The sequence below is a fragment of the Pristis pectinata genome, chromosome 10 (assembly GCF_009764475.1).
Source record: "Pristis pectinata isolate sPriPec2 chromosome 10, sPriPec2.1.pri, whole genome shotgun sequence".
Taxonomy (NCBI): Eukaryota; Metazoa; Chordata; class Chondrichthyes; order Rhinopristiformes; family Pristidae; genus Pristis; species Pristis pectinata.
Window position 1 is genome coordinate 72,116,731 of NC_067414.1, and position 16,602 is coordinate 72,133,332.

Genomic DNA, 16,602 nt, shown 5'->3' on the forward strand with positions numbered 1-16,602 from the left:
TCAGTTAACCTACCAGTACGCCTTTGGATATCTGGCAAATGCTCTGGTATCCTCCCGCATCCCAGAGTCGAGGGGAGAATATGTACACTCTGCACAGACAGTACCAGAGGTCAGGATTGATTCAGCATCACTGGAGTTGAGGCAGCAGCTGTGCCACCCTGAACTTCCTAAGACTGATTGCTGATAGTTTCTGGACAATGTTCTGAAGTTGTTCTAATGGAGACTGGGTGGAGCACAGCTTCCCCAGTAGATGCAAAGGGGAATCTGCTTTTTGAGCCTGTCTCGGGTTGGATGTGACACAGGCTCAGCAACTTCATTCATTACAATGTTCTTCTGCACTGAAAGGAGAATAAGTTTCAGGTACTTTGCATTTGTTACATTTTCTGGATTTGTTCCAATTTGAAATCTTGATCTTAAATAGTTTAAATGTCAGAGACCCTGGACTTTATCATTCAAGTATGTTTTAACTGCTGGCAAGTGTTTCTGTCAAATCCCATGATGTTGTGCTATTTACAACCAGAAGGTTGCCTGCTGTATGTCATTATGGAAGTTGCCACTGGAAAATCTGCTGCAGATAAGTGTATACCTACCAAGTAAGTAAGCAGCAAGCCACCCCCAGGAAATTCTGGGCCACTGATTAAAAGCAGCAACCTATGTGCCAATTATTCTTTCCATTTTTTTCAGTGTAACATGTATTCAAATTACTTGTGCGGTATTGTGCTGAATTGCAGGCCTCTAATCTTATTAAACCCTCAGGTTGTGCAATGACTGAACCTATTTTTTTTTGTAAGTGACCACAAACTGAGGTTGATAAATGTTCAATGATCATGAAGTATTGGATCAGTAACATTGACAGTGTAGCCAAAGGTCCAAATGGGTCCATTCTGGACATTTGGTGGATTTTCTTGCTGGTATTTGACTTTATATGTTTGGTGAATATCGTGGAATGATATCCCTGGCAGTAATCCTCAAAGCACAACGGATGTTGAGAGAGAAATTTCAGTTGGTATGGTTCTTTTACAGGGTGCTATTAGTGGCGATGTAGTTTTCCTTGTGTTGGTCTTCAGCCTTTGCTTGAGATTCAATTTCAACCACCTTTTATTCTTTTGGTTGCATCTCAGCAATCAATCCACCCCTCTAAAATGAGTGTTGAAATGGCATCACTGAGAGGTGGTTTGGTATCAAAAGCGTAAAAATTTATTTGAATAGAAATATGAAGTACAAAGCCAAGGAAAAACTTGCAGCAGCGATTTTGTTTTGCTGTAAGTTCAAAGCAGTGCATGCAGATAACATGGGCACAGCAGACTATTCTGATCTCGTTAAACTAGCATCAGTTTATTTTGATGATTTTACAGATCTCAACATATTACTAACATTTCTTCCCCCCCTCTTTCAATAGTAACAGAAGTATTTTAGATGAACACTTCAAGAATAAAAGAAAGTTTTTAAAATGATCAGGAAAGCAACCTACTGGAGACCTGGTTCATTTGTCCTTTTAACTGGGTTTGGTTGGAATAAAGCCAAGGGCAGAAATCCTCAAAATACAACTGATGTTAATGGATACTTTTCAATGAGGACAGCTGAAGTAAGTTCTCTGTACTGGGCACTATTAGTAAAGTCATTGGCCAACACAGTGGTCTAAGATAAAGAAACTGATGCTGGTTCTTGGGTCTTTCTAGTAGAAAAAATGCAATGTTCTCAAGGTCCTCCAGAAGCTGTTTTTATTTCTTTGCTGTTTGGGTGGCCTGACAACTGTGTAGTTGGTGGAGCATTTGTTGTACGTCTGAAGACACAGGCCACCCACCCCAGTTACAGATTACATCACCTTCCTTGTGGGGTGGGGGGAAGGAATGTTCATGTGATATAGATTTAAAAAAATCTGTGAAGTCTATCATATGAAAATGCTGGATTTAGAGGGTAGAATTCATTTGGCTGGGATCTCAAAAATGCATCAATTGTCTAAATGACATTTCTCTCTCAATGTGTATTATTTTCCCAATGCATATTATGTTCTGTAATTCAAGTTCAACAGAATATTAATCCTAAGAATGACCTTGTGTGGCTGCATACTAATGGTAAGGCAATGTATAAATAAAATCAGGTCTATGTCCTATTGGCTAACCACTAGCCCTGTACAAATCATTGGATTAATGCAAAAGAATATGTGGACCTTGCATTGTTGAATTTATAGCAATAGGCTGGCTTGGCAGTTTAGGTGATCTATATCCCTCCAGTATGGGAAGATCATTGGCAGACTTGCTGTTCTCTTTTCCAACAGGGGCCACAAATGTGTTTCAAGAAACCTGCTCCCTTTCTCTGATAAATGTAGTCCATCCAAAAGGTAGGAGGAATAGTCCTGTAATATAATTTTTTAAAAAAGAATCTTAAGTTAACAAATCAGCACCCATGTAAATTGAATACACAAGATTTATTTACAGACAAGACGGTCATGACAATCACAACAGCTGTAGACAAAGCAAGTGAAATTTGGGTCATATAACATTAGCAGTACTGTGCAGCAAATTGCACAAGCAGAGATCTACAAGCACCTCTCTCCCCTTTTATCACATCCTTTTCTTAACACGGCAGTTGTCTTCTTCTGGGTTAGCTACTGTGATTAAAAACCTGTGTTCTGTGATTAGGCAACTCAACTTAAAATCCTGGAAGCCATCAGGACCATTATATCTGGCTTGTTTGTACTGTTTCAGCAACAGTGGTGGTACACACACCTATGAGAAACTGTCAAAAGCTGCAATACTACCAGAGTTTCATACAAAATGTAATATATAGTGGAATTTAAACTATTTTGAGTATATATTGTTGCTGTCAGCTGATTGTACAGCAACTTCCTGCAGTAAAAGCAGGGTAGGTTCAAAAGAAAACTTTTGCAAGTGTAGTTAATAAAATTTGTATCCATAAAATCAACCTCTGTCATTACAGCAGTGTGGTCACCAAGCATGATTGACCAGTGATTAAGCAAGCATCTCCTCTGTCACTGGCTATGAGGGTTGTCACCATATGCACCTTTTCTTTAAAAAAAACAAAGAATCTTGCACATGGGAACTGTAGGAAAAAATACTTCATTTTTACTTACTTCCCCTCATTTCCAAATCCTACTTCCCAAAAACCATATTTATAGAATTTAGTGCTGGCCTATTTAATGGACACTGTATCAATCACAAATCCCCCTCTGCCTCTTTATGAAGGTCTTGATTCTTTGTCTGTTATCTGTAATCACTCAGAAAATGGATTTAAAGGATACATAGAAAGTCATCATCCTATTTGGAGTTTTTCCCTGAGAGACTGCAATATTCTATGATACCTTTTAAAATCTGGATAAGAAATGGAAATTACCAGAGCCAAGGTTAAGCATGAAGGATAACATTCCCCACATACTAAAACTGTTACTTAGTGTTACCAAATAGTGTTACATTTCCTGTTCCTTGAACCTGAAGTATAAATTCAAATTGCAGACCACTTGGCTTCTCTTTCCTTACCTGATTCTCAATTTGCATCAAAGTCCAGAGATCAAGCACATCAGTTCCACATTCTGTTGCTACCTTGACACAGGCCTGAGTGTACTCCTTGGTTACTGAATTACATCTGTCCAATTTATTACCTGGTAAAGACAGTAAACAACCACTCCAGAAAAACATGCAAAATAGGTGATGGTCATAGAATTAAAATTATGTACAAGCTACTATCGTGGTGCCCTCAACAACATTTGTTGCAAACAGATTTGAATGTTAACTGTTCATGAATATTTCCAAGTCTTCTAGCCAATTGAAGTTACTATCTTGTAAATTAAGAGCTGTGATGCAGTAGGTGTCAGAGGTAGCAATGGTAGGGCTTCAGTACATACAGATATGATGAGAGAAGCAGGCAGCAAAGGCGTCTAATGGCACACTCTCACACTGCTCTAGCTGTGTAATAGTTATGCACCTGTGTAGGGCTCAGCAAATAATTAGGGAAATTAAGAATGGAATAATCTTATAAATACACAAAGATCTAATGTTTGAAACAATGTCGTTTATACACCCCTAGACATTTAAGTTTTTCTGAAAATGTTTTTTCATAAATGTTGGAAACTTCTTGTACAGTCAAAGAGGGAAAACTCAACATCTCTACTACACATTAAGTAACCATGCCTATTTTCTGTCTCAGTCTCCCAAGTTGATAGAACAAATGTGTATACTCCTTCTCTGGAAATGGGACTTGAACCCACAACTTTGAGTCGAGCTATCACCGCAACAGCACAGACTTCCTAATTTATCCACTGATGTGTATGATGTGAGCATCCTTCTCTATGTTCCCAATTGATGTGTTCCCCTTAAAAGATTATAGGGAGTTTCAAGATTATGCAGAACTTTAATGTAGTGCAGAACTTTAATGTAGTACATAACTTCCACTGGCAGGAGGGTTGGTAATCAGATTTAAGACATCTTGCAAAAAAGATTAGATTCTTTTAATACACTGCAAATTGTTATAAGCTAGAATGCAGATCCTGAAAGGGTGAATGTAGTAACTTTTAAAAGGAGAACGTGTCACGAAGAGAAACAGAACCATCTGGATAATACTTGCAAAGGATCTGGTACAGCCACAGTGTGTGAATAGCTACCTTTCCTGCAATATGCCACATTTCTGGCAGGACACTAGTCTTCATTGGTCACAGCACTGAGTACAAGAGTTGGGACATCATGTTATAGCTGTACAAAATGTTTGTTGGTGAGACTGCACTTGGAATACTCTTTGCAGTTCTGGTTGCCTGGGTATAAGGACGTGTCATTAAGCTGGAAAGGGTGCAGAAAAGATTCACAAGGATGTTACCAGGACTGCAGGACTCAAGCTTCGAGGAGAGACTGGATAGGCAGCAACTGTTTTCCCTGGAATATAGGCTGAGGAATGACCTTTGAGGTATATGAAATCATGAGGGGCATAGGTAAGGTAGATGGTCACAGTCTTTCACCCAGGGTAGGGGAGTCTAAAACTAGAGGACACAGATTTAAGGTGAAAGGGGAAAGATTTAAAAGGGATCTGAGAGGAAACTTCTTTCACAGAGGGTAAGGGTTTATGGAATAAGCTGCCAGAGGAACTGGTAGAGGTGGGTACAGTTACAATGTTTAAAAGACATTTAGGTACATCGATGGGAAAGGTTTAGAGGGATATGGGCCTAACGCAGTGAAGTGGGTCTAGCTCAGGTAGACTTGGTTGGCATGGATGAGTTGGGCTGAAGGGCCTGTTTCCATGCTGTATGTCTCTAATATGATCAATTATAATGGATAAAGTTCTTGGACTCAGCAGAGAAGAGTTGGGGACTGGGGGTAGAGGTAAATGAGGGAAGAAGCTACCACATTATTTAAAAAGTGACATTAATAAAGACTTTCTCAATGTGAACCTTGGACGGAACTGATATTGGAATAGGATTGAGAGTGGGAGAGAAGAATAGTTGCAGAAAAGAATAATGTCACACAAAGGCCAGATGGCAAAGAGATGACAGATAACCTTCCCTGAAGTATATCAGTGAATCAAATAGTTTTGTTTTACAACATTCTGGTAATTTCGTGGTTACTGCTTGTACTAAATTCCAGAACTATTTAATTACTTGATTTATTTAATCTCCCAGCTGCCATAGTGAGAGTCCCTCATGTCTCTGGATCAACTGTCCACAACTCTGGCTGCCAGTCCAATAACTTAAACACAATGCTACTGTACTTCTTACTGAGTGGGGAAAAATCTTACACAATGTTCAAAACAGAAAGCAAAATTATAATTGTACGGTGGGAGTCTGCTGCAGGAGAGCGATTCCTCATCTGCCTTCCTCTCTGTTCAGTAACAAAAAGATTCAAATCAAGTCATTAGGCTCTAACTAATTCACAACTTATTAACTCGATTTGTTTTAATGTGTATGAATGTGTTGGTGTTACCCTTGGCAATGCATGCCTTTTCCCAGGCTGACTCATCCAGCGGAGGCGGGGCTATCATGACCACCTTCTCTTCACAAATACCTATAGATTTCAGGTACTGAATTATATGCTTCAGATTTTCAGCATATTCAGCCAAAGGAATGTGCTGCACCGGGTTGACATCTGGTCACAAATCAAAAAGAACAAGTAACACAAATTGGTGTGATAGTTAATAGATAGAATACAAATTATATAATATAGCACTCCCATGACTGCTTCCAAACCACTTAAAACCATTGCAGCAAACAATCTGCTGGAGGAACCATGGGGAGAGAGGAATTGTTGATGTTTTGGGTCAAAAACCTGCATCAGGACTTTGAGTGGAGAGGCAAGATAGCCAGTGTAAAGAGAGGCGGAGGTGTGACACAGACGTTCGAGGTGATCGGTGGACTGAGGAGGGGTGAAAGATGAGCAGGTTAGGCCAGGTAGGGGAGGGGAGTGGGGGTGGATTTGGGAGACGGTGGCAGGTGAATAATAGATGGAGGCAGACAAAGAGAAAAATTATGATAGGCAGGGAGGTGGGAGACAGCTGCTGGAGGGAGATAAGCAGGAACATAAAAGGGCTATCAGGGTCTCTGAAGTAAAGGAGGCGAATTGCAGATGGAACCAGATAGGGGAGCGTGCAGGGGAGCCTGTGTGTGTGTGTGTGTGTGTGTAGGTGTAGTGAGTGGATGGAACCAGGAGGATGACAAGGATGGTTGATAGGGGGTTTGGAAAGGGGGAAAAATGGCAGGACTGGAGGGATCGTTGACATTTTGGGTCAAAACTCTGTATGAACATAAGAGTTTTCCAATTTTAGGTAACCTTCCCCTCCAGTTGGGGCGTTCCCCTTCCCTTACACCAGGAAAGGAAGGGGGGAAATCCCAAATGAGGGGAGGGTTACCTAAAATTGGAAAACTATGTTCATAAAGGGCTTTTACCCAAAATGTCGGTGATACCTCTCCCCCCACCCCACCCCCACAGATGCTGCTAGTCTCTGTGTCACCAATTAAAACCATTATTCTGTTTTGGATTAAGGAATAAATTCCTTTTTGCTTTAATGAAACTTCATGGGAACACAGACATATTCCTAAAATGGCAGTGGTTTCTGGTGCTGGACCTCTGCACATTGTAAACAACCTTTCACAAAATATCTTAAAATCTGATTACATAAGACATATGGTACAGAAGCAGGCCATTTGTTCCAACCAGACTATCTCTGTATTTATGCTGTTCTGGAACCTGCTCCCATCTTTCCTCATCTAAATCTGTGAGTAATCAATCATCTGTTCCCTTTTCCATTATGCTTGTTCACCCTCCTTTTAAAGGCATCATCACTATTTGCTTAAACATCTCTGTGCTAGCAAGTTCCACATTCTCATGAGACAAGTTTTTTTTTCTTTTGGATCGCTTGCTGACTATCTTGCAGCAATGACTTCAAGTTACACTTCCCCACAAGTGAAAACTCTTTCTACATCCCACTCAATTAAGATCTTCCATAATTTTAAACATTTATATTTGGTCTTACATCAGATTTGTCTTGAGACTTAATTTACCTTTGAGTCTGTTCTCTCAAAATTTAGGTTATCTTCATTTTCTCACTTTTTACAGTGATATTAAGAATATGGATTAGGTTTGTTCTAAAAAATGATCACTTTTTTTCTCCTTCCTCTCAATTGCTTTTGGCAATCTATGCCTAGTCTAATGAAAATATTTCTTTGTAACTAGTCAAAGAGGCATAAGAAAACATTCATATCCTTTGGCAACAATTATTTCTTAATAGATGAGTATTGACAAGCTCATTATAATCTTTTCAAAGCAGTGAACAGCCTTTAATCACTTAAGGCATCGTTAATCAGTTTAAGGATACAGGATGAGGATTACAATATAGACACACTCTTATGACAAACATCCCCCACCTTCTTTGTAGCTGTTTCCTATGACCAGCTTCTTTAGGAAGATCCTAAATCTGATTGCTGCTCTGTGGTGGAAAAGTTTGTTCCATAGCCATGAGCTTTTATGGTTGGATTTCAGTATCTTTGGCTGATTTTTCTCCCCCTATATCTACATTTCCTTTTTTATTCACTCTTACTGGAAGTCCAGTTCAGTCCTGTTGTCACTTTTTCCCCACACAGATGTACACACAGGGCGTTGCAGGAGTCACCGCATCACCTTCTGGATCGACACTGTAGATAATTTTCTCCTCCCTACGCCATAGTCTTGTGGTCGAATGAACAGTGAGCGTGCTCATCACCCTCCAAAAAGAGTTGGCAGCGCAGCCTGAGAATGGGGCTCAGAACCTTACTAAGGCTTGTTCTGGTCCAGATTTGTACTTGGGATGGTTTCAAAAGAGGCAGACTTGTTAAAAGCTTGTCAGAGCAGAGGTTCTCCATGCAGTGCCTACCTTTCAAAGCAGAGTCATTTGCTCCAAAAAAGACTACAACAGCAGCAATGGTGTCTTGGTCAGTAGGTTGAGTAATAATCTTTGGCAGAACAGTTAGAGCCCATTTCGTATTATATCCTGACAAACCACGATTCAACACATCACACTTCCTACAACAAAAGTGATTACAACTTGTGATAAAAGTAAGAACAGAAGTGTAGTTTGTATTGTTATTGAACCACAATTTCTATGGATGTACAGTGGAGAGCATTCTGACGGGTTGCATCACAGTCTGGTATGGAGGCTCGAATGCGCAGGATCGCAAGCTGCTGCAGAGGGTTGTAGACTCAGCCAGCTCCATCATATAGGCACAACCTTCCCCACCATCGAGGATATCTTCAAGGGGCGGTGCCTCAAGAAGGTGGCACCTACCACTAAGGACCCTCATCATCTGGGACACGCCCTCTTCTCGTTACTACCATCAGGGACGAGGTATAGGAGTCTGAAGATGCACACTCAATGATTTACAAACCCCTTCTTCCCCTCCATGATCAGATTTCTGAACAGTCCATGGACACCATCTCGTTATTCCTTTTTTTTTTGCACTATTTATTTATTTTTGTAATATCATAATTTTATATCTTTGCACTGTACTGCTGCCTCAAAACAACAGATTTCACATCATCTAAGTCAATGATAATAAACCTGTTTCTGATGCATTTTCATTCAGAATATGGTCTTTCTGCTTATACATCCTTAGAAAGTGTACAATTTGCTGGCAAGTTCTGCCAGGTTTCAGTGTTAAACTGCAGTTTTTTTAACAGCAATTTCACTGCCATCACAACTACTTTGGCAACCCATTGTAAATATTGTAATAAGTGCAGATATTTTAACTTACCTAGCAAGCCTGTTTGCAATTGCAGCACCCCACCCTCCATTCTCAAAGGATCCCTAGGTGTAATGAAATTAGTCACATAATTAGATCATCAGAAACAATTCCAACTTTTGCTCCCAAATTTCTGCATCGCATCATTGCCTTCATCTCAAAGAATGTGCATGACAAATTTTTAATCTCTTCCTTCAACCCACTTTGTGAAACGGGAAACCACATTTTATTAAGGAGCTTTGTTTTTCTGCTGAAACAGCCCATTAAGGATGGGCTGAGGTTCTAATTTATAACATGGTAAAATTCTGATAATCTGCTATGCTTATGGTTCAGAAATCCCAATGGCTCATCATGCCTTTTCCCCCCTTCACCCCCCCCCCCCCCCCACCCAATCTTGCTCTCTTTCCACTCACCAGGGCCCCATCTTCCACACTTCCTTTAGACATGCCTAGTTCACTGCAAAATTCATTGGGTTACTGTATGACATCTTAAAAATTAGTGAATTAACTCATTTGATGTATTAATTGAATTAATTTTCAATAGTCTGGAAAAAGTCCTGAGGGTGCCGGCTTATTGGAGTTTCACTTATAGTGACAAGAATCAAACTATATTCCAACTGAAAACAAAATGGGAAAACACTGAAACACAGACATAGAAAAAAGGAACACAAGTCGGCCATCTGGCCCGCTCCGCCATTCAATATGATCATGGCTGATCATCCACATTTGGTGCCCTGTTTCTGTTTTTTCCCCCTAATTCCCTTGATCTCTTTGGCCATTAGAACTACATCTAGCATTAAAGATGAATATAGAACTATATCCATATTCATCTTTAATGATTTGGTTTCAACTGCTTTCTGTGGTAGAGAATTCCATGGGTTCACCACCCACTGAGTCAAGCAATTTCTCCACATCCCAGTTCTAAACTGCACATAGACTGTGATCCCTGGTTCTTGACCAGCCTATCCTTGGGAACATTCTTCCTCCATCTAGCCTGTCCAGTCCTGTAAGCATTTTAGAAGTTTCAATGAGCAAGCCCAATCACCCTAATCTTTGTGTCAGTCCTGTCATCCCAGGCATCAGTCTGGTGAACCTAACACTGCACTCCCTCCAAAGCATGAACATCCTTCCTCAGATAAGAACATCACAGGAATGGGCTCTTTGGCCCACAATGTTGTGCCGAACTAATTAAACTAATGCCTTCTACCTGCACATGATCTATATCCCTCCATTCTCTGCATATTCATGTGCCTTTCTAGGAGCCTCTTAAATGCTTCTGTCATATCTGCCTCCACCACCAATCCTGGCAGCATATTCCAGGCACCCACCACTCTCTGTGTTTTAAAAAAAAAACTTGCCCCACACATCTCCTTTGAACTTTCATTTTCACACCTTAAACATTTTGACCCTGGGGAAAAAAAAACTGGCTGTCTCTCTAGCCTCTCATAATTATATAAACTTCTAACAGGTCTCCCCTCGGCCTCTGCTACTCCTGAGAAAACAACCTCAGTTTGTCCAAGCTCTCCTCATAGCACATGCCCTCTAACCCAGGTAGTGTCCTGGTAAACCTCTTCTGCACCCTCTCCAAAGCCTCCACTTCCCTCCTATAATGGGGTGACCAGAATTGAATGCAATACTTCAGATGTGGCCTAACCAGAATTTTATAAAGCTGCAACATGACTTCCTGACTCTTGAACTAAATGCCTCAACTGATAAAGGCAAGCATGTAATATGCATTCTTTACCACCCTATCATCTTGTGCGGCTACTTTCAGGAAGTTATGGACTTGGACCCCAAGATCCCTCTGTACATCAACACTGTAAGAGTCCTGCCATTAAATGTGTACTTTTCCTTTACATTTGATTTCCCAAAGTGCAACACCTCACACTGGTTAAATTAAACTCCATCTGCCATTTCTCCAACCATATCTGCAACTGATCTATATCCCACTGTACCCTTTGGCAATCTTCTACACTATCCACAATGCCACCAATCTTTATGTCATCTGCAAACTTACTAACCCATCCGTCCACGTTTTCATCCAAGTCATTTACATATATCACAAACAGCAGAGAGACCAGTATGGACCCCTACGGAACACCACTAATCATGGACCTCCAGAATAACTCCCATCGACCACTACCCTCTGTCTTCTATGGGCAAGCCAATTTTGAATCCAAACAGCCAAGTCACTGTGGATCCCATGCATCTCAATTTTCTGGATGAACCTTCCATGAGGGACCTTGTTGAATGCCTTACTAAAATTCATGTAGACAACATCCACTCCTTCATCTTCATCACCTCCTCAAAAAAGTTGATCAAGTTAGTAAGACAAGACCTGCCCTGCACAAAGCCATGCTGACTGTCCCTAGTTAGGAGACAAAACTGCACACAATGCTCCAGTCTCACCAAGGCGCCATACACTTGCAGCAAGATATTCCTGATGCTGTGCTCAAATCCTCTCAATATGAGGGCAAACATACTATTTGCCTTTCTTAACTGCCTGCTGTATCTGCATGCTTACCTCCAGTGACTGGTGCACAAGGATACACGGGTCTCATTGCCAGACAAAAGTGTTTGTCCAATTAGACTGCCATTTCTTTGTTCCCCATTATAACTCACTGTTTCTGACCATTATTTGTCTTCACTAATCAAATTTTTATGTTCCCCGGAAACTTAATCTCATACTCTATTTTCCCCATCTTAATGAATGTCTCTTTCTACTTTACTGAATTCTAAACTGTTCCTGGTTCTCAGGTTTGCTGGTTGTTTTTGGGCCAATTTATTTGTTTCTACCTTGGATCAAATACTATCCCCAATTTCCTTTATCAGTTATGGTTCAACCACTCTGTTTTATTTTTGTGCCTGTCCGGATCAATGGTCTTCACCAAACAAGTGTGGCCAAATGTGGCCAACAGATTGAGAACCATTTTCCTGGACCAAGTTGAATACAAGGAACCTTGTGGATTCTTGTGGCCCAATCACTGTTCAGTGTGCCGAATCCCGTTCAGTCAATGCACTTGTCAGCATGAGCTGAAACCTCAGGCCAACTTACTTGGATGCTGTCATGTGAGTAAGTGGTCCATGCAACATAAAATGAGCGACCTAATCAAACAGTACCCCTATGTAAAATGACTATTCATACTAACACATCAGAGCCCTTGAAAACTTGCATATGTACCATTCCTGAGGGAAGCCCAACAAGCATCGGCCTAAGACGTCGAAGCGCACTCTAAAGTTTGTTAATAATGAATAGAGAGGTTTCAAATGTGTTTCGTTGTGATCCTTGGTTTATGCACCTACTTATCCAATGATCATATGCTCAACTAAGTTCAGCTACTCACTAGAAATAGTAGAAGTGTTAACGCGATCTAATCTTTGCATGTATCACTCTTCGATTTTTCTCCAAGATGGACAACGAGCAAATAGTATAAGCTTGTGGCCATCATGACTGGGTAATCTTTTTTCACAGTACAGAGAAAGGACACTGTCACAGAAGGAAATCTTAAAGACAAGTCAAAGGAAGTACTGGGAAGATTTATCCAAGAAAGAACAAAGGTGAAGCAGAAAATAACGGAAGATAGGTTTTCAGTAACCTTTTGTTTCCACCCTTGTGTATTGGAAACACCATGAGACATTGCAGTTTTAGAATTTTCTACCGCTGTCTACTTCAAGATTTGGGAATCATGCTTTTGAATCAGGAATTGCTATCCAATGATTTAAAAAGTGATAGAGGGAAGTCGGAGTGGAGAAAATGAGGAAAGCTATGTACACTGATTGTTGTAATGTAGGAATTGTGGCACCCAAAGATGTGATATAAATACAAGTCTAACCTCCACCCCACCTAATGGCTGACAACAAAATACAAGCTCATGATTTTCCTGTCACTGAAACCATCCAATCAGCTGCTTCTGCTTTCTCCATCTCTTCCTACCCTGCCAAGCCAAACCCTCCTTCATATTCTTCCAGGTCTTGTGGGGAGTCGCTGGATTCCATCTCCAGAGTAAGAGTGACTGAGCACTAGGATAAGTAGGAACTGCTCATAGAGAGTCAGCTTGCATTTGTGAAGGAAAATTCAAGCTGGAATTTCTTAAAGAGGTACTCATTTAGTCAATAAGAGTACGCCCAGCTCTTGTATACATATGGACTTCCAAACGTTACACATCAGCCAAAGAAATGTAAACTAACCCTGAGAAATCATCAATACAACATGTCATTTGCTATGTGTACAGATCACTCTGAACAGGATATGGATGGACCAGTGCCTTAAATAACAATTTCCCCAAAGGACAAATACCAAGTTCATTGCAACATAGGTCATTACACCCTCAGCAATACCCTGTTTCATATGTCTTTCAGATTGAATTATTTGCCCTGACCAGCATTTGCATAAGGACACTAGAATCCACCACATTGAGGCTATTCTTGAGAACTTCCTATCAAAATACATTTGCCTTGACAATCCTTTGCTTTAAGATCCAATAGTGCACTTCTTTAAATCAACCTCTCACTCATTCCACTTATCACCTTACTTAACTCAATGTTGCTAATGTCTATTACGTGCCTGGGAACATGTTTCCAGGTTAATATACAATGTGTTGTTATTTATTGTTTTTACAAAGGCTTATTAGAACATGGATTCCCCACCAGAGGCAACATTTATTGCAGAATCCACTCTGGGTTTTAAAAGGATAGTGCGCAAATATTTGAAGGGTGAATAAAGACAGAGAACTGGAACTAAGTGGGTCACTCTTGCAGACAGCTGCTATGCATAAGACAAAATGGCCACTTCCTGTTCTGCAAAACAAACTTCTGAACATGGGTGGATATTCCAAGGACACATGGTTGACACTTCTACTATTCTGGCTTGCGGCAATACAGAATCCATCTTTTGGAGAAGATGCAAAACTGAGGTGGACATAAACAATCCCATGGTCGTAGTTGAAGGGAATCCTATCCTGGCCAACAGTTGTCTATCCATCAACATTTCCAAATCACATTACCTGGACATGTTGGCGATGTTGCTTCTGGGAGCTTGCCATACACTGATTGTTGTAATGTAGGAATTGTGGCACCCAAAGATGTGATATAAATACAAGTCTAACCTCCACCCCACCTAATGGCTGACAACAAAATACAAGCTCATGATTTTCCTGTCACTGAAACCATCCAATCAGCTGCTTCTGCTTTCTCCATCTCTTCCTACCCTGCCAAGCCAAACCCTCCTTCATATTCTTCGAGGTCTAACTTTCATCCTTCTCTAGTTTTTCTGTTAACTTTCTTGCTTCTTCAAATTCTTTATATCCAGAAGAACTAACTACTGTTCCCTTGGCTGCACTACCATTAGGTTACTGACTACATAGCTTTCCTCAGTCTCACTGGTTCCTCATTCCCCCTTCCTTTCAAAACTGTTCCTTTTAATGTACTTTCTCACAAAACCAACCTTCAACCCCATTGACCTTGAAAATTACCATTCCTTTAATTTCTCCAAAATCCACATCCACCTTCCCTGTAGTCTCACGTTTGAATCTCTCCATTTTTACATCCAACCCAGCCACAGCAATAAAATGGTCTTAACCAAAGCTGCAAATTACATCTTATCTGCAAAAATAGTGGATTATTTCTACTTCACCCCTTTATCACCATGGTCAACTATGCCATTCTCCTCTGTTGTCCAGTTTAGTGGTATTGCCTCTCAAATGTTTCCACTTTTATATATCTGAACATAGAGAACATATTTACAGTGGCTATTCTTACAGACCCTGCACTTTCACTGCAGAATCCCCCAGAACTGATTCATATCAAAAATCCTATCATGGTCTTGCCATGGTCCTGAGCAGAGACTGTAACTCCAAATTCTTTCTATCAGAAAGCTGGTTATTTCCATGTCCGTAACATGACTGGTCTCTCCCCTAACTTTGCTCACCTGTTGTTAACCCTCATCCGTGCCTCTACCTGCTCCAGATTTGATCACTTCAATGCTGCTTTACTTGTCTTTGAATCTCCAGGCTACATAAAGTTCAGTTTACTCCATGTTCTCTAAATTGCTGCTTGTATCTTGTGCTCTGGGCATTTTAGGCAGAAACAGGTATTTGTAGTTGACAGTTTCAATAAATAAGCTTCTTGAATAAATGAAACACAGTGAAGAAGTGTTGATTATGTTAATTAAAACGACTCTTTACTGAATTTATCCACTGATTGATAATGATCAGTTACTCACCTTTCATATCTATTACCATTCTGGCTTTGAAACCCAGTTCGATCATCCTACTCCCTGAACCTCTGTGGCTCTCCTTCATCTGAGATTTTTCATCCCTAGCTGCCCATCAAACCCACTCCCCAAGCCAATCTACTATCTCCCAAATGCCCCTCCCAATAACAGGTGGAATTCCTGCTGCCTGAAGCTGCAGATTCTCTGGCAGCTGAAGAGTTGGTGCAAACCAGATACAACAAACCACCTGCTGGAGGAGCTCAGCGGGTCGAGCAGCACCTCCATGGGGCAAGATGCTGTTGACCAGCTGAGTTTACCCAGCAGGTTGTGTGTTGCTCCAAATTCCAGCATCCGCAGTTCTCCTGAGCCGCCACAAACCAGGTGGACACGGCTCCGTATCTTCACAAACCCATGTCTCTCCAGCCTCGGGCTCCACTCTCGGCCTGGCGGCTGCTGCACTCACTCTCCCAAAGTGCGTGGGCCGAGCCGCCACCTGCTGCCCGGGCCTTGACTCCGACCTCCACACCCAGGCCAAGGTTTAACCCGCCACTGACCCAGACACCGTAGGCCTGGCGGCCGCCGCCGCGACCTCTCCAATTCAACGCCAGCGGCTCCCGGCTCCCTCCGCTCCGCCCCCGGACCCCTTGCCCAGGCTCCAGGCCCCAGGCCCAGCCACCGCTCCCGCCCTCCAGACACGCTCTGAAGCTCCAGGAAATCCTCCCGGCCGGGGTACATTACTTCTTGGTCCCGACGCCGACCCTGGCCCCGGCGCCGTGGCCTCGCCTACCTGAGTGATGGAGTCTCCAAACAAGACGACCCGTGGCCAGACCAGCCCGCCGGCTGCCATGGACCCGCTGCCGCCGGGTAACAGCAGCGCCGTCAGCAGGGCGGGCGCCGAACTGCAGCCGGGGGGGAGCTAGCCCCAGGCTGACGGACCGAACGTCCTGGGTTCACACCAGGGGTTAGGGTCATGGATGGGGGCACCTTTATTTTAGAGCGAGATAAAGAAACATCCTTAACCCAGTGGATTGTTAATCTTTGGACCCCGAGAACTGCAGATTTACTTAATATATTTCAAAGCTGAGATCGACTGACTTTGCACACTGAGGGAATCGGGGGGTAGGAAAGTGGACAAAGTACAGGATCAGCTGCAGACCTATTGACTGGAGGATTTAGACAAG

General features: G+C 41.8%; 1 protein-coding gene across 2 annotated transcripts; it reads right to left on the bottom strand.

Moving 5' to 3' along the window:
• Window positions 1-1,215: 1,215 nt before the first annotated feature.
• Window positions 1,216-16,358, bottom strand: iah1 (isoamyl acetate hydrolyzing esterase 1 (putative)). 2 transcript variants are annotated; one of them, XM_052024469.1, is made up of 6 exons: window positions 16,209-16,358; window positions 9,224-9,276; window positions 8,347-8,495; window positions 5,925-6,086; window positions 3,498-3,619; window positions 1,224-2,356 (listed from the first exon to the last, which is right to left on the bottom strand). In XM_052024469.1, the coding sequence occupies exons 1-6, from the start codon at window positions 16,266-16,268 to the stop codon at window positions 2,186-2,188; spliced, it is 717 nt and encodes a 238-aa protein (XP_051880429.1). In that variant the 5' UTR covers window positions 16,269-16,358; the 3' UTR covers window positions 1,224-2,185. The 2 variants fall into 2 exon arrangements, with proteins under 2 accessions (XP_051880430.1, XP_051880429.1); XM_052024470.1 differs by lacking the exon at window positions 8,347-8,495 and having other exon boundaries at window positions 1,216-2,356; window positions 16,209-16,297.
• Between the last annotated feature and the right edge of the window lie 244 nt (window positions 16,359-16,602).